Here is a 27,960-nt window from a genome sequence, read left to right as displayed (position 1 = left end):
TTTTGGTCTTCACCACTACAGGGTTCTCTAGTATAAGGAGACTGTTGTAACTGTGCTGGGTTTTCTGGGCTCCATGATTGTAGTTACCACGCAATATTGAGATTAGGTACAAAGGCAACGAGTGTGGAAGATGCTAGTGAGATGATGCCATACTATCAGGAAGCAAAGAGAAGAAGAGAAAAAAATGAAAAAAGAGAGTAGTTATTGGGACTATGCAAGTACACATGGAATTCACCTGAAAGAGCATGTGAATCACTTGGTGTGTGAAAAGCACAGGGCCCTTATAACGAACCCTACTTAATTTAAAAATAGCTATCTTTCTATTATTATGAAGGCAAGCTCAAGCATTAAACAGGTCACATTGCTAAAATGTGTTAAGCATCTTCACACTTCAGGTAACTTTAAACACTGGCCTAACACTAATTTAAAAATATAAACATTCCAGAAGCCACTACAGACTAGGAAGCAACTGCATTCCTAGCCCTCTGCATCTTGGCAGCAGTTTGAAGGTCGTGCAATTTAGTGATACTCAGAATAAGCACAAAAGGGAGGGCTTCTATTAAAATGTACAACATTGTACTTTGATGCAAGAAATATGAGAGCCCACCAAGCACACAGGAAACATAAGGGCCACAGGCACAGAGGCAGAAGTTGGTACTGTCTTCAGTCAGGCACCAACCTCATGTAGGTGAAAAGCTGCTACATCGTGGCAAAATTCACTAAGTGAAAACTCTTAAAGAGGCACTCATGCAGAAAAGTTTTGTACGTATATTTTCTTTATGACTAAGACACTGCATATTAGTCACTGGCAAAATATTTTGTTTACAAAAATTAATTTCAACTTTTTCAAATTCAGGTTTGTGGTCAAAAGTTAAAACAATCTGGCCAATCAGACCCTTGACTAAACACATGGAAAGGCTTTAGAAATACAGACCTCCCCAATGTTATTCAATAAGAGACTATTGTGTCCAGTTAATGGGCAAGAACCATTGTTTACTATTTTCATATGATGGCAGTTTTCAATAGCTCTCTTATTTTCCTTTTAATAGGCAACATTCCATTCAGCCAACCAAAAATTCCCTCTTTCCTCATATTGGAGAAATTGTTCTGTGTTCTAGTTTGCAGAGTCGCTGACAACGTTGCCAATAAGAGACCACACAGAGCTCACTCCTGCCTGCAACAGTGGTGCATTAGAACAGCTTCTGGATTTCAAATTCACTATAAAGTGCCACTTAGGTCTCACCATCTGGAATTTTCTCACCTTTAGCCAACACCAAACATGTTAGTTAACATGCATATTAGTGAATTATTTCTTGATTACTACTTTGTAGCTCCATTCTACCAGCCTTATGATGCAGTCATTCCACTTTGTTCTTCAGTCTTTCTAGATCCTTTGTAACACATATATCTAGCCTAATAATAGGTAGCTTGTATTTATACTAGCTACATAGTAAAAGTTTATCCCAACAAAGCTGGTACAGAATTGGTGGTCCTAGGCATACCTTTGTTGGCTAGATTTCCTAATGTTTCACTTTTAATTAGCATTTTAACCCCTTATGTTAAGTAACAGGTATTGAAATATTTCTAACATGGAAAACATGCTTCCTTCCCTCCAAAGGATATTTTGTTAAACATAACTCAAATTTTGAACATTAAGTCATCAAGTCACCTTGAAGTCATCATAATAAACATCATCATAATAAACATCAGTAATTACTGAAAGCAACACAATGGAGCATCAAAATCAAAAGTCCTGGGCTTGGGACTTCCCTGGTGGCACAGTGGTTAAAAATCCGCCTGCCAATGCAGGGGACACGGGTTTGATCCCTGGTCCAGGAAGATCCCACATGCCATGTAGCAACTAAGCCCGTGCGTCACAACTACTGAGCCTGTGCTCTAGAGCCTGCGAGCCACAACTACTGAGCCCACGTGCCACAACTACTGAAGCCCGCCTGCCTAGAGCCCATGCTCTGCAACGAGAAGCCACCACAATGAGAAGCCCGCGCACCGCGAAGAGTAGCCCCCGCTCGCCGCAACTAGAGAAAGCCCGAGCGCAGCAACGAAAACCCAACTCAGCCATAAACAAACAAACAAACAAACAAATAAATAAATTTTAAATAAATAAATAAAGTCCTGGGCTCATTGCTCGAATTCATCAGGTTACTTGGGATTGTCTGACCCCTGGCCTGTTTATGCACAAAATGGCAATAAGAACACATTTCTCTTATGGTTGTCAGGATGACTGAGTTAGATAATTAAGAGCACTCAGAAAACACAAGTCCACATCATTCCTCTAGAAGGCTGCAGTGCTCTCAGAATCTGCTGAGACAGGTGAAACTTCTGCCTCTAGTCTCACAGCTCCAGACCGCTGCACATTCAGAGTTCTCATGCATGATTTGATCGTTATTGTCTACTTGCCTGTGCTATAGGCTGATGCTATCACTGCTATCATTATGTTAGCCAGTGGTCTATCAGGTAAAAAGGGGGTACCGGATACAACAAATAAAAGGAACCTTCCCGTATAAAACAGAAAAGAGTTCTCCTCTTTCCCCCTGTAAGCAGAGAAATGGGTTCCCCTAAGTAAAGAGCTTCCTGAAGGGAAATGGAGGAAGAAGAGGTGCTACAAACTGATTTACACCAACTGGCCCTATCACAACTGTCTAGTTCTTTTGATAAACACATGTGCATCCCGGAATAATCAGCAAAACCTGTTTGCAATGAAAATAAGTCTTAGATGGAACTTGGCTGCCAGTTCAAATAAGCATTAGTAAACAGGCATAAACACCACCATGCTACCTGTTGCTGTAGACTCTGGAACTCCCCTCTTAACTTTTTAGGCACTCCAACCACCGCTCTGCATGAAAGATTCACCATTCCCGGAGGATCAGCTAACCTTCTAGACAAATAAGGAGGCAGAATGTTCCTCTGAGTGGACTCATTGGAATTCTCAGTTCAGAGGCTTTATTCTGCAGGTGTTAGCTGTTCCACTTGCAAGATTCTTACACACCCTTCATGCAAAGGATGGAGGTACCTATATAACTCCTAACGCACAACACTCATCTCACTATCGGAAAATTACTTCTAACATCCATTAATTAATTAATTAATTTTGTGGTTCATATTTATAGAGCAATATTTGAAGTGTTTTTAGTGACCACTTTAGATGGCAGACTCCCCCTAAGGTTCCTCTTGTATAACCAACCATGTCTACATGGAAAGCAAACTTGAGCACACACGTATATTACTGACTGTACTGAAGTATTTCAGAAGTAAATTATGATTAGTAACATGAAGAATGGAGCTGTTTGATTATTGTTAAATCGGTGTCCTGGTGGCAGAAGGATCATAGAATAAAAGGCAGAAGCTTCAAAGCCAGGAAGTGTAGCTCTTGTAGCTCTTGGAAGCTCCAGAAGCTTCCACAGATGTTCAAGGTACTGATGATTTGGTTTGTACCTCATGGGAGAAACCATAGAAAAAACAATGGATGGGGAACCAAGTACCTAAAACACCCCTTTACCCTGTTATTCTTCCTGCTGAAGAATACAAACAGAGTAGAGAATTGACTGCAACAGCTCCTGCTCTAGTTAGGATAAACTGTCTGTTGGGTTTTGGCTCACACTGGATCCCAAAGCAATCCAGGCAACCTAAATTACCCCTCCCCTCCTATAAATTGTTGATTTTAATCTGCTTTAATTGTATAAATTAGGATAGCCTGTATTGTTTCTTTGTAGGTAGGTAACAGATTGATTGATTTTGTTTCACAATGATACTTCAATCATTTTACAGAACAGAATCACCCAGGAAGACTTTCAAAATTAGACCTGTCTTATGCCACAGACATGCTGAATCAGAATTGCTGTGCTGGGACCCAAGCATGTGTATTTTGGGGGTTAAAAAAGGAGTCGCTATTTGGTTCGGATGTACACCCTTGATAAAGAACCACTAAAGAAGTGCCAGTTTGCAGTAATGATGAACTAGGTTTTCAAACCAATCTCCCTCCACTGGCAAAAAAAATGCTGGGTAGTTTTTTCGTTTAATAAATCACTTCAAAAGCATCAAAGAGATAACAAGATAATAAGGAATTATCAGATCAATACTGAAAGAAAAACAAGAACCCAGAGAGATAAGCTAGCATGGGACAACACCTTTCTTTGAGTGCAAATTTCACAATTCCTACAGATCTGAATTTTCTCTTAACGGGCTTACTAGTAGGTGTTTGAAATCAAAATCCCAAGTTGACACAGGGTGGGGGATCTAATAGGAGATCACTCTGGCAGAGGCAGATATAGATTCCTTTCGGAATCCCATCTTAAATTCAGGGCACAGGTGAAAGAGAACGCATTTGCAGCCCTGATTGGCATTATGAGGGTCATCCAAAGAAACTCAAGCCCTGAACTTAGTTGGTGCTAGACTCAAAGTGCCTCCAGGTGCCTGGTAGAAGCAAATACAGATTCTCTCTGGGAGAAGGTATCTTCATTCCAGTACACAAGTAAATGTGACTATATTCAAATAAAATACTTCTGTTCATCAAAAGACATCATAAAGAAAGAGAAAAGACAAGCCACCTAATGGGAGAAAAAATTGTAATACATGTAATAGACAAAGGACTAATGTCTAGAATATAGATAGTCCTACATAAGATTTATATAGATACTTCACAAAAGGGGAAATCCAAATGGTGAATAAATACATGAAAAGGTGCTCAACCTCATTAATAATCAGGGAAATGCAAAATAAAGCCACAATTAAAGACACTACACACCCTCCTGATTGCTTGGTTCTGAAGCCAGGGAATGGGACATGTTTTGGAGAATTGAGAGACAGTAACTCTCATACCCTTCTGATAGGAATATAAATTGGGGGGAAAAAAACCACTCTGGAAAGCATTTGGCTTTTTCTAGTATAACTGAAGAAACACACATGCTATAGAAATTCCACTCCAAGGTATACATCCTATAGAAACTCATGCACAGGGAACATCAAGAGTCATACACAATAATGTTCCTAGCAGCATTGTTCTTAATAGGCAAAACTGGAAACAACCCAAAAGTCCACCAACAGTAGAATGGATAAATAAAATGTGGTATACACAATAGAGTATTATATAGCAATGAGAATAAGTAAACTGCAATTATACACAACATAAATCATTACAGTAAATGAAAAAAAGCAAGCCACTAAAATTCCTATAGTATGATTACACTTACATAAAAGTCAAAAACAGGTAAGATCAAATAATACTGTTTAGATATGCACACATAGTGGTAAAATTCTAAAGAAAAAGGAAAAGAACTGGGGAGCTGGAGAGGCTATAAGTGGCGTGGGACACACAGGAGAGCAGGCAATGTTCTTTTTCTTGAGCTGGTGATGCCTGCATGGATTTATGTTTATGATAATTATTTAAACCATAATTTCAGCTTCATGGACTCTCCTGGTCACATGTTATGTTTCATAATGAAAACAATATTTAAAAAGAAGAGGAACAAGGAGTAATAGGAAGAGGGAAGATGAGAAGGAAGAAGAAGGAGAAGAAGGAGGTGGAAGTAAAGGTGGAGGTGAAAGAGGAGAAGGAGGTAAAGGAGGTAGAGGAGGAGGAGCAGAGCTTAATACTGACTTAAATCCCAAGTTCCATAAGACCAGTGACCATATCTTTTCCTTTGAGTGCACAGTGTCAGATCAGTTCTTATCATACAGTGCCTTTCTGTAAACCCTCTCCGCTGCCCACTGTTCACTGTGGTCTTAATTCAGCTATTGTCCTGACTTTTGGTTCTCTTTGGTAGCTTTCTCAGTCAGCCAAAAACTGTGACACAATACATCCTGGAATGAGTATTCAAGGAGCAGGGGAAATGGGCAGGATGACACTTGTTCAATATAATTTCAGCCTCATTTAATCTTACGGATATCATTCTTACAGGTATGATAAATACCTCTACTATGGCTTTGTTTTTATGGTTATTGTCTATGAATCTCGCCAATGCTGAACAGTCCTGACCGTATGATCATCAATGCCATGTTCTCCAGATATGAGAGCAAGTATGTGACTTTTCTCTCCTCAACCTCAGCAGGAGTAGGAGTGCCTGCCTGTAATTTTTATATGTATACTCTCCCAGACTTTTTAAAATACCTTTAAAAATGTAGCTGGAAGAAATGTGGTTGCTGAACATAACTCATGACTTCTAAGAGATTTTGAGATAACATTTCAGGGGCCAAACAACGTGATTCTTTTAAATGAGGAACTTTAGTTTAGAATTTAAGATGATAGATATTTGGGGATGAAGAAAACAAAACAAAACAAAAACACATTTGTTAAATATTTGTTCAACATACTGCATATTCTTTGGGGACACTTTGGTGTCACTCAGTGCACTGGACTTAAAAATTAACTAATCATTCCCTGACTGTCTTGAGGGAGAAATTCTACTTAAGGTTAGGAATTTGTTCCTTCTCCCAAATGAAATCATGTTTTATTTAAAACGCACTTTCCAAAAAGGAATGGTTTGTATTTCATGTCATGTTTAAGTTTTTAAAAGTTACTTGTAGTTAATCTTATATTATTCCTAATAACAGTGCCCAACCCTTACCCCTAAATCCTGATTTTCATGTTGTCGGACTCTCCTGAATCTTTTCTGCCCCTGAAACAGAAAACTTGCCCAGATTCCCTGTTCCTCTTGAGCGACCTATTCAGTTTCTTCAACTCCGAGAAAACAGTCTCCCCAAACCCACGCAATAATGCTACCTAATTCATCTCTGTTGAATGCTTATCCAGCTTGAAAACCTTCAGCAGTAGTGAAGCCACACTCCAATGGGACGGATCCATAATCTGAGTAGTAGTAAGGATGTTCTAATTATTTCTTGTAGGCAGTACCAGCTGGCCCTCGTACATTTTTGAGCCATGTAAAATATCTCCAATCTCTCAACCTCATGTAGGTCTTGTAGGTCTATATATATATATACACACACACATATATATATACATACATATATACATATATATGTGTGTGTGTATATATATATATATATAGAGAGAGAGAGAGAGAGAGAGAGAGAGAGAGAGAGAGAGAGAAAGGATTCTATTTTCTTATTTCCAGGTTAAACATATTGCATTTCTTCAGCTGTTCTTCAAAGAGTATGGTTTCAAGATCCATTACTGGACTGAACTCAATTTTGTCAATGTTCTTTCCAAAATAAAGTGCTCAAACTCAACATGGTACTTTGTGCTTACACCACGTTACTATTAATGCAGCCTGGAATAAACCTTGTTTTTGTCAGCACTATTACACTGTTACGTGAAAATCAGCAAACCTTCAGAATCTCACTCTCCTTCTCTCTCTCTCTCTCTCTCTCTCTCACATACACACACACACACAATTATATTTTGTATAAGTGATCAATTTCAATAAAGTTATGTTTACTTTTATACTTATATATAATAAAGATCACCCTATTAATTATAAACCAACTTTTGAGTCACTTGAAATATTTATCTTTTATTCTTTTAAACAAGAGGTAAATTAGTTAGCATTCGATGAGTACTTACTGTCTGTAACACAGAAAATTGTTATTTTAAAGATAAGGAAATAGAGGTACAAAACCTCAAAAGTAACTTGCCTTGAAATCAGTGTTCATACCTCATCTGACTCCTATGTCTGTGCTCTACCTCCCTGCCCTTTACTACTCATCCCACGACTTTAGATAAACACAGAATTGACAAGTAGTCCTTCTAGTCTTTACCCAAGTCACTGATAACCTCTGAATGGGGCAAAACCAAGGAAGGAACCTTGCAACACACTAGAAACCTCCCATACGAAGACACACCGACCCATTCAACAACAGTCCTTGATGGATTAACGTCACAACTAAGAACTAAGTTAACCATTTCCAGGAAGTCCATACTTTTCCATCTACTTCCTAAGACTATCAAAAGAAATTTTGTAAAAACAATCCAGACTCACCACATACACAAGATTCCCTGTACCCCCAATCAAATAACTGTTTGAAAAGAGATATCAAGTGTTGAAAGATAAAGATATTTAAGTAAAAGTCCATTGAAACAGGGCAATGACAAACAAGAAGTGGTTAGGAGACCTCCACCAACAGGAGCAAGGGGCAAGATTATTACAAGGAAGACCCAGAACAAACTTACTCGATTGGCTATAAGCTGTTGCCTTATTTGGGAAAGCCTTGTTGGCTGTTTTTGATTGGTTGTCCTTAGGTTTTGATTTCTTAACCTTGAGGCATTACAGGCTTAGGTTTGGGTTTGCTTACATAGGCTACTAAGGCACTAGAACTGCCTCAGTCTAATGGACCCCTTGTCTAATTAATTTAACACAAGTTGGTATGGCATGATTTCCTCTTAGATTCTGGAAGCTGTACCATCTCCTATTAATCACTGCTACTTTTCTAAGTGCTCACAGTTTCATAACCTGTTTTGAAATTTTGCTAAAATTTGAGATTAAAATAACTAATTGGTAATTTATCAATATAAATTTTTCTATTACCCCTTCTGGAAAATTATCTTTAATCTCTTAGAACTCTTCAATTCCTTGAAACTGTAAAGATGACTTAGTGATTTTCCAAGATCCCTAAGTGGTAAATCTGGACTCAAGACAAAACTTCTTCATTACCTAAGGGTTCACTCACTGTTTCCACATCTTTTAAGACATCAAATTCCTGTTAGCTAGCTTTGTTCTACCTCTAGAATTTGAAGCTCTTTCTCCTTGATTTAAAAAAAAATCCAAGTAAAACAATTATTAAGTACCTCTGCTTTCTTGTTATCATCTAGGAACACCATACAACAGTCTTCAAACAGTCTACCTCTTCCAGGATCTCATTATGAAACTAATTTCAAATTCCTTCTCTTTTGGCAGGATGTTGTATATTTTAGGTTATGCTGTATATTTTAGATTATGCTATGCCTTAAACTTTCTGAAACCAGTTTTAAAAGATACTCTCCCTCTGTTATAACCATCCTTGGTTACATACATCTCAGGGCCAACATGATATGCACTGTCCTGAATCTGGGAGACCAAGTCACTTGTAATCCCTGACCTGTACATTTCCTTCTGCCTCCCCACACCCCAAAATGCTGAACCTGGGCCAAATGTTAGCCGATAAGAAGGAAACTAAAAGCATTACAGCAACTTGTACAAATACCAGGAAATAACAGAAGCATCAACAGATAAGAGTCTTGGGGGAAAAAAAAAAAAAAAAAGACAGAAATGACAGAAATGTAGGTCATGGGAGCTCCACACATCACCAGAGGGAGAAAACTAAAGCACCACAGGTCTATCATGCAGGGACACACCCAGAGAGAGACTCTATATGGCACTCTTTTCTCTCCTATTTTTTTAATATGGAATATCTAAGTTCCCCAAGAATTTATGTAAAAGTTACTTGAGGAAGAGTCCATGCCAATATTTTCCTTTATGTGGAAAAAAGCAGCAGTTTGCTATCTCAACCCCCAATCCACTGGTATATTAAGGAAACTAACAAAGAAACAACATACTATATACACATACATATATATAAATGTATAGGAAAATAGTGATATAGACTGTTATACAAGGAAATTTATCTATATGAATATAAACAAAAATTCATATTAATATATTATTAAATACTATGTGTATTATAGAAAATAACTCTCAATAAATGATATATATTATGTATTATGTTACATATTATAAATCATATTTCATACCTTATAGCTTACATATTATACATTTCATATTGATTTATGTGTTTGAGTATACATTTTTCTTCTATTATCATCTGAAATGTTCCTGACACCTACTTAATACCAATCCTGTCTCTACTGATATTTCACAATTGCCCACAGGTTGCAAAGCTCTGCCTAAGATAGAATGTTATGTGATTATGCACATTAGATCAACAAACAAATCAAAGTATACTTCCCTGCTTTCAAAGATTGCAGGATTTAGTTTCTCAGAAATCTTAGCTTCTTTCCCCTTTTCTGCAAATACAGTGCCCATTTCTCTTTGTTAGCCCTTGCATGTTCACCTCCACAGTTTTCAGCTCTCTACATTTCCTTAGGAAGTACAACTGATAACAAGAATTTTCTTCATAAGGTTTTATTCTAGAGAAATCTTAGTGACTGCATTCTTTATCTTCACTTGATAGTGTCTTCTTGTTTTGGCTCATTTTTTGTTTTAACATATTCAATTTTTTTTGGTGCTCAGTGCCTTAAGATTTCTTAAATGTTAAAATGTACTTTATAAAATCTTAAGTTTTTTTAGGACTGCTTAAAATAGTTTTACAATAAGGGTTGGAAAACCAATGAAGATACTTTTTGCTAAATCCTTCTGCCAACGCTTTTAGATAATCCTTTCAGAAATAATTAACTTTAAAAAAGAGAGAACTCTTTGAGTTGTAAAGACAACCCAAGAGAGTTATATTATATAGGTATATACAATGCATTTCTATGTGACACATAAATCACCATCAGATCTATTTTTCTGCTGAGCAGTTGCACTCATCACAGCCATTTGTGCTGTTTGTTACTTCCTTTTAAAAATATAAATATATACAGTTATATAATTCAATCACATTTGATGTTATTTCTATAGAGAGAAACATAACAACTTTACTCCAAGTTTTCATTAGTTTTGACCATTGCTTGTTAAAATTGATTTTTCCTATTTTGAGAGAACTAAATTGATAAGGGACCACAAGCTAGACATGAGACTATGAGACAGACCCACATAACCAGGAAATTATTCCAAAATGACTAATTCAGGACTATGTGTTTAATGAAAACCAACCATTATGACCAGTGAGCCACTGTGGCCCCAACCCCCAGGACCTCATACTTCAAGCCAGAAAGACACAAACTAATACACATTCATAAGAAACAGTAGAGCACTGAAGTGTTAAGTTTTACGTACCATAAATATTAGATCAGGGAAAGGAAGGATCAGTTGGCTGGAGTATATGGAAAACGCTTCCTAGAAAAGGTGAAATATGAGCAGTCCTAAAAAATGCGATGTGAATAAGCTCATGGGAGAAGCAGTCACAAAACCAGAAACCTTCTCTATTTGCATTGGAAATAGGATTGAGCATGAAAACGACAAAGGAAGGGTAGTTAGTGTGGCACGTGCTGGGGAGAATGGGCTGTGTACGACCAGAGAGGATGGACATTGTGGAAGGGGAGCTGGAATAAGGTCACGATGAGCCTAAAGTGTTTGGCTAGAGTTGGAATTTTTTTTAAGTTCACTGTTTATGTTGTATATTCAGAGATTTTAGTTTACAGGAACACTTCTATAACATAATCATAGAACACACTAAATAACTTGACAGAGGAAAAAAGAGCAGTCAGCATATTCTCTCTGAAAAGCATTGAAAAGGAGGCAATTGTATCATTTGTGAATATTCTTGGAAAATGCACTGAGGTATCTCATATATATGAAATATATCTACTATGCATTCCTTATGCCCTTATATTCCTTGAATACCTAAAAACATTTGCTTTTGTAAGATACTGTATCATGATGCTCAGTTCCATTGAAGACCGAAAAACTACTCGCTTTGAGAAGGTTCTGGACAATGGAGAAGAGAAGTTATCAAAGAAACTCTAAAGTACCAGTGAACATTTCTGACCACTATCGATGCTTCTCTGTGTCTTAGTGAAGTCTTGTGCTCTCAAGAGCACTTGCACTAATATGTTCTGATCTGATTCACAAATGCATTTTGGGTCATTTGCTTTATCTTAAAGACTATTTTACTTTTATGATTTCTCCTGAGTTCTGAGTGTTACTAACAACAACAGAAAAGTCCTGAGGCAAAATACAAAATTTGATTTTATATTAGGTAAATTATACATTTTAGTTGAATTGTAACTATGAATCTTTCCTTTGAACAATGTTAATATTTAAATTATCTTCCGCTGTATTTGGTTTGGGAACTCTTCACTGTTTATTTAATAGTAAGGATGCAAACTGGTTAGAAGCATCATCTAAGCATGTTGCATCTAGAAATACATATCACAAAAGTCATATTTGCTAATGATGTATGCTTGGCTGAGAGAGCATCTTATGACAAAAAGGAAGATGTATATTATGGATACAGTCTAATTATTATTTACTTTGCCAGTTGTAATGTAACAGAAGATTTGTAATTTATTCAACAACACGCTGATCATATGCCATAAATACCACTAGGTTTTTACTTCTGCTTTTTGAACAAAAAAGCTGATGCCTCTCAGTGATGAAGATATTCATCAACTGACTGAGTTTAACAATCCCTGGAACTAGCCTGTCCCAGGGGATTTTTCTGATTTAACCTATTTATAACATTCCAATTTCCCAATCTCTATTCTTGTTTTCAATGTCATAGCTCATATTTCTGTTCAGTTGTTTCACTTGTTTAAAACTAAAATTATCCCCAGACTAAACATCTTTATACAGAACTTGGAATCACTGTATCACAGAGATTTTATTGCAATTCTATAAAAGTTATGTTATGATATTTTATTCATTCACTCACTCAACAAATAGTATTAAACTTTAAGTATGTATAAGGTGCTGTAAACAAGACATATCTAGTTCCACATTCTAGAGGAGATAAAGATATTAATCAACTAATTACGTAATCCATTATATGACTGCAATGGTCACAAGTGTTAAAGAGCTGTACAGGATGCTATGAGACCATATAAAATAAAGTTCTGACTTACTTCGGGGAAGAGGGATGGGAGAAAAGGCTTTCAGGGAAGTCTTCTCTGAGGGTTACTGTGAAAATTAAATGCTTGAAAAGCATACGGCCTGGGGCCCAGAACATAGAAGCCACTCAGTGAAGTGATGGTGATAATGATGATGATATGACACAATTAAAATCATTCAGCTCAATATCTTCCTAGTCCTCCAGATCAGGCATGTTTAGAATATATTATGAATAGAACCAGATGTGCTAAGAACAACTGTATGTTGTCTATTGCTTCAGGAATAACAACAAAGGGCCTTAGAGTTTGTAGCTGTCCATTTCATTATCTTTACCATTACTTTATCATAGACTCTGCTCATCAGAACCTTAACAGTGTGTGCCTCCCTAGAATACTTCTAGCTCTCCTCTTCTAAATATGTTATTTGAGATCCAAATGGGAGTTGCCATGCTACTCAGGAAAGAGAAGAGCTAGGGCTGAGGTCAGGCAGCTCCAATCATATTAGGCCCCTCATTCCTCCAGTTTGCATGAAGCCATTGAGAAACTTAGCATCCTTGACCTGTTCAGTTCTGCCCTTCTGTATCTCTCCACATTCCTCAGTCATGTAGCTCCTCTTCAAACTGGGCCATTTCAGTGAGATCGGCCTCAGCCCCAGGACCTGCCAGTATAAGCATTCACATGTGTGGACAACCAGATGACTAAAACAGGGTGACAGTGGCTTCAATGAACGCATACACAGAAATAAATAAGAGCCAGTGTATACAACAGTCCTTACATATACACAGCAATCTTCTCACTGGAAGGGAAACTAGTGTTTATCCATTTTCTTCCTTGTAGTAGAAGTGAAACTGATTTTCCCCTACCTCATCATTTTATCATTTCAGTTTAATGCCATGCATTGTGAGATTGCCATTTCCTAGGCAACATAGTAGGTGCTTTCATATATATTACCTTTTTAAATTTTTTAACAGCTTAACTAAGGTGTAATTGACATAATAAATTATACTTATTAAAAGTGCACAATTTGGTAAGTTTTGACATGTGAATACATCACTGAAATCACCACCAAAATCAAGATAACGAATATATGCTTTATCCCAAAGGAATTGCTATAGACTGAATGTTTGTGTCACCCTCCAGTTCATACGTTGAAGCCCTAAACCCCAATGTGATGGTATGAGATAAGAACTATGGGACATAATCAGGCTATAAGGATGAAGTCCTCATGAATGGGGTTAGTGACCTTATAAGAAGAGACACAAAAGAGATGATCTCACCCCACCATGTGAGGACACAGCAAGAAAGTACCGTGTGCAAGCCACAACCTGACCATGCTGGCACCCATAATCTCAAACTTCCCAGCCTCCCGAACTGTGAGAAATAAATTTCTATTGTTTAAGCCACTCAATCTATCACACCGTGTTGCAGAAGCCCAGACAGACTAAGATAGGAACATATGCATCACGTCTCATGCTTCTTTGCAATCCCTCCCTTGGTTCCTCTCCACCCTCTGATTCCAGGCAACCACTGATCTACAATTTGGCACTACAGATTAGACTGCATGCTTTCTGAGATTTTCTATAAATAGAATCATTTGTTACATACTTTTTTATGTGTGGGGCGTCTTTCACTTAGTATAATTATTTTGAGGTTCATCCATATTGTACCGTATATCAATACTCCATTCCTTTTCATTGCCAAGTATGATTCCATTGTGTGGATATACCATAGTTTGTGTATACATTCACCTACTGAAATGGACATCTGGGTTATTTTCAGTCTAAGGCTATTGCAAACAAAGTTATTATAGTTATTTGTATATAATTATTGGTAGGGACATACCATACCAAGGTACACTAGATTTCTCTTGGGTAAGTACCCAGGAATGGAATAGCTGGAATATATGACTTTTTAAGGAACTGCCAAACTGTTTTCCAAAATGATTGTACCGTTTTATATTCCCCACCAGCAGTGTATGAGTTCCACTTCCTTTATATCCTTACTGACACTGAGTATGGTAAATCATTTTACTTTTAGCCATTCTAAAGTTATACCTTGTTTAATTCTCATTCTATGAAAAAGATATATAATCTCCATGTCATAGATCAGAACAATGAAGCTCTGCTCATGTTTTCCTCCCAATGAGATAAATTACAAAAAGTCCCTTCAGAGTTCACAAAATTGTGTTCTAATATAAAAATTTTAAACTTAAAAAATGTCAAAATTCTTATGCCATTTGATATTATAATTGAACTTTCATAATGCAGATTTACATCACAGTAAAATTAGCAGGCAAATGAGTTTTAATCCCAAACACAGACTAGAACATGAAATATTATAAAAAACGAAATATCTTCTACAGAGTCAGAAGGTCCAAATTTTGTACCGTAATCCTATAGAGCTGGGCAGGATGAGATACCTTCTTAGTACAGTTATCAAATATTAGTAATATTTCAAATGTTACACATATCAATTTATCTCAAATGTTATTATGAGTGATTCCTTTGTAGAAAAAAATTTTATTCAATATTTGAAGTTTCCAAGGCCAATACTTGGCACAATTTGAGCTTGTGAAACTGCAACCAGGAGGCTGAAATTTGATGACCATGATAACTAAGTCAGAAAAAAAAAAAAAAATGGGAGGAAATAATTTACCATCTCAGTAACAGCAGCAGTCAGGAAAATTGCTAAAATGTCATAAGTGCCAGAACATGACATTGTTGAAGAACTCAGGCAAAAAGAAAAAGTTTATTATCTGTATGGAAACTGCTACCAACTCCCAAATACCACGACACAGCAATACTTGCAAACAAAGCAATGACATGATGGAAAATAGACAGGAAAAATTATTCGAATTCACTTAGCAAGGTTTTAGTAAAAGAGCCAATGTTAAAGTGCTGCCAATTTGAAGACATTGCTTTAAAAAGCCAAACATTCCTCTAACATTCACTGGATCAAAAGTGACCTAATCACAAAATAAAATATATTCAAAAATACAAGAGAATGTAATGGCAATATAGAGACAGCTAAAAATCAGATTCTTTTTTAACTTCACACTAGCATCACAAAAAAATGACAATCTGCAGATTATTAGCGCTGCCAAAACTGGATAAAGCTCTTGTGGCTAAAATAAAAGCAAAATATGCATAAATATACAAGGGTAACAAAAGATTATTTTTTGCTTGTAGGAGCACTGTAATTTTATTTAAATGGTAGGTGTTTCTGCAGAATAGGAAATGGAATTGCGCTTTAAAAAAAATCAAACTCTATACCTCATATACAGTAGTCAACTTTAAAATGCTGGCAAGAAAAAAATGTCCACAGGAAAAATAAAAGAAGCCAACTATTTTAAAATCGTCCAAACTACAATAACCAAAGAAAACACTTCATCTGTTCACATTTTTCCCTGTTTCAGGGAAATTTGAGATATGCTCTCCTTAAAGAAAACAAAAGCCACTACCAAGAATCGATTTGTTCTAAGATACTTGCGTACCTAAATCCCACATTCTGTAAAGAATATCATAGCTACCTGTTCAATGTGTGTTCTCTGGGAAGGTGGGAGGGTAAAAACACTATTTTGTTTGAACAATTAAGTTTCTTACACTTAAATAGGTACCATGTTTAAAATAATCATGTCTATGAACAGTGGGTATTTCTGATAAAAATAGGAAGAAAGGAGTACAAGTTTGGTCTTTTGGTTTGTTTTTGGTTGGGGGGGCAGGGGGTTTCATTTGTTGTCAGTTTCTCAAGCTTTGAAAAATGAACCTGGTCTCCAGCACTCTTCTGTGTAACTCTACTGAAGAGGTGGGTTTCAGGTCATCCACAGTCGCTGTCTAACCACAGAAAATGAGGTGTAGAATTTAATTAGGTTTTTTCTTAAACACATAATATTATTTTTATTCCATGTACAGGTGTATTTTGCATTAATGGGAATGCTAAAGAGAGAGACAGGAAACAAGCAAGCTAGAGGAGTACCTTCTCTCAACACAGCAATTCATGGGCCATGCTGTGAATTTACTAACATCAGCTGTTCCTTCCAACACAGATTTTTACTGTGGCCATTTTAAGTCAAGCTTACTAGCATTTTGCAAATTTCTGCTGTGCAAAGGTGATTAAGCTTGTTTTGTTGCCACAAAATGCAGACATATTAACAGATATTTTAGTTTCAAATCTAACTTGTAATTTAAGGTTAACATGCTGATTTTTAAAAAGGTGGCTCAGAATTTCAAAAAATTATTTCAGATTATTTTCAAGTTTTAATTTTATTCATACAAAACAAGGGCCATGATTTATATTATATATTACAATATATGGTAGAGTATACCTTAGTATATAAAAGTATCATATTTCTTTTTAATGAATGAATATGCAACAATTATTATAACCAGAAGCTTAAATTAATGAAGTAAACAAAGCTAAATTACATTAGATAACATCTATAAATTATTAGGGTTGGGTTTTTTTTCCTTAGCCTATTCCTTTCACTACCCTTCCACATACAGACCCTTAGATGTTTATAATCATTGTGTAGATAAAATGCTGCATACTGATATATTTATTTCATATATGGTTGTTCATCAATTTATACTACATCTTCATAATAAATATAAAAAATTTACACACACTGCTGTATTTAAAATAGATAACCAACAAAAACCTATTGCATAGCACAGGGAACTCTGCTCAATATTCTATAATAACCTAAACGAGAAATGGACTTGAAAAAGAACAGATACATGTATATGTATAACTGAATCACATTGCTGTATAACTGAATCACATTGCTGTACAACTGAAACTAACACAACACTGTTAATCAACTATACTCCAATATAAAAAATTTTTTTTTTAATTTACTGAAATAAAACCAGTTTAAATTTAAAAAAATTTAGACACTTCCCTCCTCCCACCCCTCTCTCTCTGCCACTGTATTTAATTTGGGGGTTATTTTCTTGAGCAAAAGTCTTAGAATTAGAAGCTAAATGTTAGAGTCAAAGGTATGATCACAGTTGTAACCCTCTCGATATACTGATAAATTCCTCCAATTTATAATACTAGCAGCAATGTGTGAGTTCACATATATCCCTACAAATTCACCTAAAGTGGATTTATAATTTTTAGTTATTTAATAATTTAATAGACAGTAGTACACACCCCACACTTATTTTAATTTACATTTCTGTAATATTACTAAGATATTTTTCTTTTCAACTTTGATATTTGTGTTTTCATTTATATGAACATTTATTTTCATTCTTTGAACATCTATCTTTCCTTTGAATCTCACAATTTACATTAGTTCTCCAAAATGACATCAATATCAATTTCTTAGTTATCAACTCTATCAATACTTCATCATACTATTAAATTTATTGAAATTTTAAATATAGAGCCAGAAAATTTCACCCCAAAACCATTTTGCTTTTGTCAATTTTTGTATTTCTTCTATTTTAATATTTTTAAATATAACACATATTTACGTACATATATGTAATTGTTTTAATCTGTTTTGTACATTATATATGTCTTCCTGTTTTTGAATCACATGAGGTATAGGGAAAATTTATCTACTTCTATATTCTTACCTCAGTTTTACAACATTGTGCATTAAATAACTCATGTTCTCACTACCTTCTCACCTAATTTTCATCTAACAAATTCCAACAAACATTTCTGAAATCTTCAGTTTAACTTTGTCTTTCCTTCAGCAGAAGTAGTACTTGTGTAACTTAGAGAATGAGTAAACATTTTGGTGACTAAGGTTGAAATGAAGTAATATGGAATTGCTTTCAAATCAGTTACTTTCTAGTGAGAAATTATAGCAAAATTGACCAAGAAGTTAAGAATGATAAATATAATAACTTGGAATATTCCCAAACTCTAGGTGTTAAAATAATCACTTAACACATGTGACACAAAATGTTCTAAGATGCTCATCATTATTACTTTGGACATTTTTAAGCCTGAAAATACAAGATGTACGCTGTGGACTGCATATCTCACCTTGGTTGAAACAGTGAGTTAATTTTTTATTGGTAGGTAAGCAAAAAGTACAATGTTTACAAAGGGAGGCAAGCAAAACAAATAATTTACTAAGATCATTTTAAATGTGTTAGTTGGCCATATTAGTATATATGTTTCTTCCTTAATTATAAATGCTATATTCTTCTTTTATTTATTGATATATAAATAACAGTGCTATGCATATTTGTAACACTCTCCTAAACAAGCAAATGATTCTCTGGCTAAATGATATCTCTCAATAGGATTACATGGTATATTATGTTGGTATGAATTAGTTTGTTAGGTAAATAACTTTAAACATGAAATAGCAATCAACAAGTATGCATAAAAATCATTTAAACGTGTATGATGTTTTCCTGAATTGAGTGATTCTAGTTTGTCTATCTGAAGTTAAATTTCCCAACTCCTGAATACGGAAATTAGAATGAACGTTTAATTATAATGATATCAATGTTTTAAATTTTTGTTCTTTATTTATCATCTTATAGACGGCTTTTTCTTTTGGTGGAAGATGCAAAACTGGTCTATTTAAATTTTAGGGTGTAGAACCAGAGATTCCTATACTTTCTGAAATAGAAAAACTGAATGTTTGGGAAAGACTTCTGGGTTAATGACATGAATTTGGCAGTCATCAGCCTATAAATGATATTTAATGTCATGAGACTGAATGATGTCCCCAACAATAAGTGCAAATAAAGAGAAGAGGACTAAGTACTGATCCTTCAGGCACTCCAATGTGAAGATGTCTAGCAAAAGAAGGGGAAAGAAAAAGTGAGTCACGGGCAACTGGGAAAATGCACTGTCTCTGCTGCTCTGGGATAGATCAAGTAAGAGGACCAAAACATTGACCAATTCAAGTGACTGTGAGATCACTATTGAACCTGATCAGACTTCTGGTGGAGTGGTGGGGACATAAATCTGATTGAAGCACATTTAAAAGACAATTAAAGGAGAAGTAGAGACGAAAAGTATAGACTTGTTGTGAGTTTCACTGCCAAGGGAAACAAAGAATGGCTAGTGGGGCAAGAAAGATGAAAAGGCAAGAGGGCTTTGTTTGTTTGTTTTTAAGACAATTGAAAATTTACAACAATTATAAAGTCCCTAGACAACATATTTCCTTAATCCAATTTAAAGCTCTAAATGAGGAAGGGCATTAAGAAATGATGACCTGGTCTAACTGTAGGAAAATATTTTTGTCTAGAAAACTTTCAACCCTCAATTAGGCCAGCCTTACTTTCAAAGTAGTTAAAATTTACCAGGATTCTAACTACGTATCAAAAGCAGCAGTCAAGTGCTCTTTTCCCTTTCATAAATGATACTGGGGTAAATCTCCTGAGGGAGACTATTCCCAGAACAGGTAAAAAAGCAAAGCTGTATTAGGTAGTCTTTTAGGGAGAATATTAGCATGCCTTGTAAACAAACTGTATGTAAGTGATAAATTAAAATCTCTTTGGTGTTGATTGATTGGTCAAATGTAATAAGCTTAATTCAATAAAATAGACCTGGAGGGATGATGTTATTAACACCAGTTCAATTTGATGTCAATCTGATGTCAATTTAAATGTCTGTCTTAAGTATCAGAATAGTACTGTTAGAATATATAAAATATGTAACTATGATCTGATGCTGCTGTAGCCACACCCTTACATCAACTTGTCACTAAGTAACAAGGTTTCTCCGAACATCTAAAACCTTTATGAAAGAGGCTTCTTTGCACTGAACTGTAATGGATAATTAATTCAAACTACACATGGGGGCCTCAATTAATTGGTGGAGATCCTGTGTCCCACTGAGCCCAGGGAATCTCAAGGCGCATCCACCACTGCAGAAACACACATCACTGGACGAGCAGCCGTTCACCTCAGCTTTCCTGTTCTTCCTCCCCAGTCTGCCCAGGGACTATGATCTAAGTGGAGGACCATAAAACAGATGCATTGCAACTGCACTACCATTAACTATGCTTTTATTCTTTTTTTGCCAAAACAGACTTTTGAGATAATCACTAGTTAATACCCAAATCCAGGTGGCATATAGAAATGAAACCTCACACTAAAATTTAAGCTGAACCCAACTGATGCATACCAGTAATAGAGACATTCCACCAGGTACAACTGTAACTACAGAACTAAATATCGTCCAAATCTCACCACATATGAATACTTAAGGCATTCCAGAAACCATCATGAAGATGTATGCACACTTAAATACAAAGGATTATCCTCAGATTATTTCCAAGTTGTTATGAAAATATCAACAAAAATTTTAACAATTAAAATGGACAAATATCAGCTTTCCTCTTCTGGAAAATTTTATGTCTTTGAAGACGTGTCTGAAATGAAATTTTGCCCCTATAATTTTTTTTTCTTTGAGAATTGCACTTTTCTGACAGCAATATGCAGTTCCACACAGATCCACCCACTTCCCACTGCTTTTCAGACTTATGTAGCAGAAGCACCACCAAAATACACATACATATTCATAAGATGTCTGAAGCATTAATTCCACACATGGCAATGTATACTTGCATCTGTGGTTGGAGCTTCTAATTTGCAAAAGCAAATATAATGTGTCTAAAAATCTTGATGAGCGAGTATTTCAAATTCAAGCCCAGAACATTAGGGATCCACGTATACATAATTTCAAGCAGCAATAGACTTAAGTTTTCTGACTACCTAATATAATTCCCTCCAAGTCAGAGTGTCACTATATGAATATGATTATTGCCAATGCTAATTTCTCTAATTTACTTCTTATATGTATTTCAGGTTATAAATATTCATAACCAAAGTCCTCTGGTAGTGTCCCCTTCCACTAGTCTAAACTAAATTCTACTTGATGTAACATAAATCTATTTTCTCCCATTCTAATTTGTGAAATGGCTGAGGAAAGTGGTTTGCAATGTCTTTTCAAAATAAAGAGATAACAACCTAACCTTTCTTTCACTTCAGTGTACAATGGGCTAGTGGTTGAAACACTGACAATAAAATACTCAAATCATCTTCCACATCACTGATTCTTCATTTTTTCTTTTCTTCTTTTTTTGATAATAATCTCACCAGCATTTGAGCCGATCTACTTCTTCTGCCCTGAGTTCTACTATTGCTTTAGTAGCTATAAATGAGCAGATCTCCCATTTACTCCACTTTCTTGGGTGGGCACGGGGGGTACCTTCATGATGTGACAGCTGCTTAAGCCAAGGAAATCCCTGGTTTGCTAACTCAGGACTTTTTTTTTTTTAAGATTTTTTTTTTTTTTTGACGTGGACCATTTTTTAAAGTCTTCATTGAATTTGTTACAATATTGCTCCTGTTTTATGTTTTGGTTTTTTGGCCACGAGGCATGTGGGATCTTAGCTCCCTGACCAGGGATCCAGGGATCGAACCCGCACCCCCTACGTTGGAAGGTGAAGTCTTAACCAGTGGACCACCAGGGAAGTCCCTCAGGACTTTTAAGCACAGAAATTTGTACATAAGTGCTTGAAAAATAAAGAATTATAGGACTGGTATCAATCTAAAAGCACATAAACAATTTGCAAGAATCAAAGTTGTAGACTTGCTAATTTCTTGGCAAATTTCAATATGACAAAAATCATTAAAAGGTGAAAACCTCAATTAAACAAGCAATTGTCTTAACATGGTTAAACATGTGACATTTTAATGAATTAACTTTGTAAATCTTAGTGAAAGAAAACAAATTGCTTCTCCTCTAATATTTTGGAAAAGATGACAAATTACTTTGCTCAGATATTGTTTACTTTTGTTGATTTTATGAATCATGCCAGTGGTTCAAAACAGACACCTGAAATTGCTAGGGTTCCTGAGGAAAGCCTATTGCTATATTTGGAGTTTTGTTATTTATAGCACTTATTTCCTTCTCCTAAAAGGCTGCGATAGCAAGGGTTAAAAATGTTTATTAAAGAATCTTGCAAATGAACATAAAATGTTTAGAGGCCCAACAACTTTCTTTCGCAGCACTGTACTCTCTTACAGAGTGGCTTTGCCGGAAGCTATTTAACTACAAATATATGGATCTTCCAGAAAGCCCCAAACTATTTGCAGTAGATCCTCATTATTTGTAGATACTGTATTTGTGAATTCACCTATTGGCTAACACGTATTTGTAACCTCCAAACCAAAACTCACGGTGCTTTCAGGGTCATGCACAGACATTTCAGGGTCACTCACAGAGTGGCGAAATTTCTGAGTCACCCAACATGCACATCCCAGGCTGATGCTCTGCCTTCTTGTTTCACCTCTCATACTGGAAACAAGTATACTTTTCTCCGTCTATTTAGCGCCACATTTTTTTTGCATTTTGTGCTTCTTTTGATGATTTCACTGTTTAAAATGGCCCCCGAGAACGGTGCTGAAGTGCTGTCCGGTGTGCCTGAGTGTAAGAAGGTTGTAATGGGCCTTATGGAGAAATAAGTGAGTCAGATTAGCTTCATTCCGGCATGAGTTAAGACTGCTGGTGGCCAATGAGTATACTAAACATGGTGTCTTTAAACAAAAACACACATAAACAAGATTATGTATTGATTGGCTGACAAAAATTGTGACCAGAGGCTCAAAGGAACCAATCTTGTATTTCCCTTATGAACAATGGCTTGGTATTTACTCATTCAGTGTTCAAAGTAACTTTGTAGAGCATAACTACCATCGACTGTGTTATTTCTAATCAATTTGGCTATGGTATACCATCCCAAGGAGAGGCAGCATTGGGAGAAAAGCAGAACATTACATTTCTTTAACACTTTGTTCCTAGATTTTGTCCATTTCTATTTAACAAAAATCCGTTCTTTAGATTTTCGGATTTATTAAGAGTGTTATCTCCAATCTACAGCAAACAAACAAACCAAAAACTTTACTTCTAGGGATTGACCATGGTGATTTTGGGTCTAACAACGACATTACTTTTCTTATACAATCCAAATTCCTAAAATCACCACTCTTTTTCCTTTTCAATGTCTTCTGATTTGGAAAAACCATGTTTCAGGAAAGTATTTGACATGCTCTACCTTAAAAATCCCAAAAGTAAAATTTTGAACACTACAAACCCTATATATGGATACATGCCAACATCAAATAGAAGGGAAAAAAAAAAACGGAGTTTGTTTTTGTTGTTGTTGCTGGATTACCTTGAAAGAAAAAGCCTTTAGCAATTCTATAAATCTTTCCCTAGATGGCTATCACATGAGTAGATTGTTTCAGCCCACTATTTCAGTCATTTTGGGAAACAATCCAATCCTTCATATCCCTTTCCTTCTCTCTCCACACTTGCTCCCTACCCGATAAGGCCACTGGCACCAATCCTCCTTATTAAAAAAATTACTATATGCCATATGAATTTTAAATTTAAAACACTGTTTTAACTTGGGAACTTAAGATAATGCAATAAACATTTTTGTGTAATACTTTTGCCTACTTAATTGTCAGAACCTGTATGAGCTTAGCAGCTAATCAATCTTTGTTTCCAGAGAAACAGAACCCAATAGTGTTGTGTGTGTGTACCTATATATATTCTGTGTGTGTGTATTATGCGATTGTCTAGGCTGGCAAGTCCAAAATTATCGGTCAGACAGGAAAACTGGAAACTCAGGCAGGAGTTAGTGCAGCAGTCTTGAGGCAAAATTTCTTCTCAGTATTTGCTCTTAAGGCCTTCAACTGATTGGATGAGGCCCACCCAGATCATTACTTAAAGTCAACTGACTGTGGATGTAAACCACAACTACAAAATACCTTCACAGCAACACTCATATTAATGTTTAACCAACAACTGGACACCACAGCCAAATGACGTTGACACATATAACTAACCATCACAGTACCCTACCCCATAAAGTTGCCTCCAATGAACACTAATAAGTAATAGGGAAAAAGAACAAACTGAGGCAAGAGTCCTGGGTTTAAATCCCAGCTGTCTCACTAACTGTGTGTTTTTAAGAAAGTCACTTTTTTTCCCTGAACCTCAGTATGCTTATTAAAGAACAAAGGAAAAAAGAAAGGGAGGGAGGGAGGAAAGAAGGAAGGAAGGAAAAAAAATGAATGAATGTATAAGTAAATGAAGAAATAAATGTCAAAGTTCACTTCTGGAAAGAACCCAAAGTTACAGTACTTGAGACTACAGGAAAAAAAATGAGAATAAAAAACAGTCCCCGATAAAGACGCAGACCTACTAGAGAATGGACTTGAGGACACGGGGAGGCGGAAGAGTAAGCTGGGACAAAGTGAGAGAGTGGCATGGACATATATACACTACCAAATGTAAAACAGATAGATAGTGGGAAGCAGCCGCATAGCACAGGGAGATCAGCTCGGTGCTTTGTGACCAGCTAGAAGGGTGGGATAGGGAGGGTGGGAGGGAGGGAGATTCAAGAGGGAAGAGATATGGGGATATATGTATATGTATAACTGATTCACTTTGTTATAAAGCAGAAACTAAAACACCATTGTAAAGCAATTATACTCCAATAAAAATGTTAAAAAAAAAAAAGTGAAAAACAAAAAACAGTCCCCGCTTTCCAACAATTTAGACCTGACAAGTGGTAAAGAAGTCCAGCTTGCAAATACAAACATTTATAAACATAATACAAACATGTTAAGAAAGCAATACAGAAGTAAATGCATCTAATGCATAAAGAATTCTGGTGTAAGACAAACAAGAGGCACATTCTGAGACTATGAAGGGTCAAAAACCAAACACAATGTATGAGATCAGCCATCCAAAGACACCATAGTAGAGGGATCTAATTGTGGTTTTGTAAACCTGGATTACCTTACAAATTAATTGATAAGGATAGAGTGTTGCAAAATTTAAAACAAGGTAACAAAGCAACATCTTTAGAATGACACTATTGGAATGGAAAATGTAAAGGAGAACTGTAATTCAGTCAGTTGGAGTGACAGATAAGAGATTAGAACCTGAAGATCCATCAATGTTTATATCAAATTATCCAAGGAAAAGAACCTTATCAGGTGACCCAATAAGGCAATGAGGTTTTCCCATAACCTAGATGGAATATCTCTCAAGACTAATCAATTCCTTATGTTTCAATTCTGAGCCAATTTAGCAACTTTCCAGTTACTAACGCTGCTTCATAGGCCTCTTGCTATGGAGAGGCAATGCCCCAGAAAAGCACATCACTCACTGTGAGTTGATAAATAGGCATTCTGGTTCATAAAAATATTTTTTGTGAGTTTTATTAGATGGCGTTTGTCTTTGAGGAGCTATAGCAACTCTGGCTGGAAGGAAAAAATAAAATTTCTGGAGCTTAAAATCTGAGAACCAGAAACTGTACCTCAATGAACCAGTCATATGATAGGCCAGCTTGACAGGCCATGCATGACAGGCCTTTCTGTACTGCTTCCCAGTATTGGTCTTTGAGTCATTCCTGTATGTTGAAGCCTGAAAGGACCTAGAGGATTCAGAAAAAAGGATGCAGGATAAGTATTTTAATAGGCAGAAATTTTGAGTAGACCATTCTAGATGGAGAGAAAAACATAGCTAAGGTTCCAAGATGGGGAAACACAATGTATGTACTGATTAGAATAAATAATCCAATTTATTCTAATTCAATCTTAGGAAGATTGAAAAAGAAGATTGTACAGGTAGACCGGGTATTTGGAGCACTTTAAATGACCAGACTGGATAATGATTTTTATTTTATTGGCAATAGGAAGCCACCAAGTTTTGATTTTTCTTTTGAGCTGGTGAATATCAAAATTGTAAGTACAATAGCATAATTAACTTGTTAAGAGCACAGTAGATGTCTTTGAGGAGAGAGGGACTGGTCCATGAAGTTTACTGCAACAGTCTACATAGGAGACAATAATAATCCAAGCTGGAAAGATGGTTGTTGGAATAAAAAATAGAAGGTGTAAAGATGAGACCCTAAGGCAAGGATAATCATTGGGATTCACTGAGCATCTGACTGAATGTGAAAGATGAGGGACCTAGAAAGGTTGATATGGACTCCAAGGTTAGGAGTAGGAGTATAATATTGCCACTAAGAGAAATACACATGCCAGGGAAAAAAGCAGACATAGGGTAGCAGGAAAGACAAATAGGTTGGGTTTAGACAATCTAAATTTGGCCTTAAATAATGAACCCACTTGCAGATGCTAAACAGTGATATTAAGAGATTCAAACCATTAACACGTAAAAATGATGTTTGAAATGTACAGAACAGCATACCAATAAATTTTTTTAAAAAAGAGCAAATGTGAACATATATACACATATTAAGGAGAAGAAAGGAACATTAAAATATATCAATTAATCCTGGAAGTTTTCATGAGAGAAAGGTGTTTTCAGCTATATTTTCAAACATCTATAATACAAAGATAGGATCAAAATAAGGGGACTGCCTTTTCAGTGGTGACACAACATGGTAAAAAGCTGACACTAAATATTTATTAAATAATTGTACTTAATATTATGTATAGTTGGGGACTTTTCTCAATGAAAATAAAGGTAGCATATATTTACACAATGATACAGATCTCTTAATTTTAAAACAAGCTGAATCACAATTTTTACACAGATCTTTTTCTTTCATTTTTATACCTATATTTTGCAAGTTTAATAATTTAATAAAGCACATAATGAATGCCTATGAATATATAATATATAAAATATTGTTAATAAATATACTGCTTCCTCTGTTTCCCTTCAATTAAAAATCTTAGCAAGTGATTAATGGATAACTTCATTATAAATCATGGGCAAACTGACTCAAGTTTTTAAGGACTATACATATAAATGGTAGAACTATCATGCTTTTCATTTCACAGTTTGAACAATCTATATAATAATATTTCAATTATTTAAAGTTATTGTTTGTTTATGACTGAGAGAGCTCACAGTCCTAAGTTGAAAACACAGGTACATAAACAATTACAGTATGACACATGTAATGGATATTTTTTTGTGTCATCCTGGCTAGGTTACAGTACCCAGTTATTTAATCAAACACTAAATATAAATGTTGCTGTAAAGGTATTTTGTAGATGTGATTAATATCTACAATCCATTAACTTTAAGTAGGGAGATTACCCTCAATAATCCGGATGGACTTCATCCAAAAAGCCCAAGAGCAAAACGGAGGTTTCCCTGAGGAAGACGAGGTTCTGCTCTGTAACTGTAGTATCAGTTCCTGCTGACAGGCTGCCCTGTGGATTTCAGACTTGCCAACTCCTACAGTCACATAAGCTAACTCTTTGAAATAAACTTCTTTACACACACACACACCTTACTGATCT

The 27,960-nt window shown here is 35.7% G+C and overlaps 1 protein-coding gene across 3 annotated transcripts in view; it reads right to left on the bottom strand.

Annotated features, from left to right (window-relative positions):
• PRKD1 (protein kinase D1) overlaps nucleotides 1-27,960 on the bottom strand; it is a 338,632-nt gene that overhangs the window by 189,153 nt on the left and 121,519 nt on the right. The window contains exon 1 of one of the 3 annotated variants that reach the window (XM_068546684.1): nucleotides 25,998-26,043. The exons of the other annotated variants lie outside the window; for them this stretch is intronic. Coding sequence (XP_068402785.1) covers nucleotides 25,998-26,039 — 42 coding nt within the window. The 5' untranslated portion in view covers nucleotides 26,040-26,043. Of the gene's footprint in view, nucleotides 1-25,997; nucleotides 26,044-27,960 lie in introns of those variants that run through there. 3 annotated transcript variants of the gene reach the window in all.

This window comes from Eschrichtius robustus, chromosome 1, assembly GCF_028021215.1.
Source record: "Eschrichtius robustus isolate mEscRob2 chromosome 1, mEscRob2.pri, whole genome shotgun sequence".
In the NCBI taxonomy this organism is placed as follows: Eukaryota; Metazoa; Chordata; class Mammalia; order Artiodactyla; family Eschrichtiidae; genus Eschrichtius; species Eschrichtius robustus.
The sequence above is the reverse complement of the archived record's forward strand: the minus strand, read 5'-3'. Positions and strand labels throughout refer to the sequence as shown.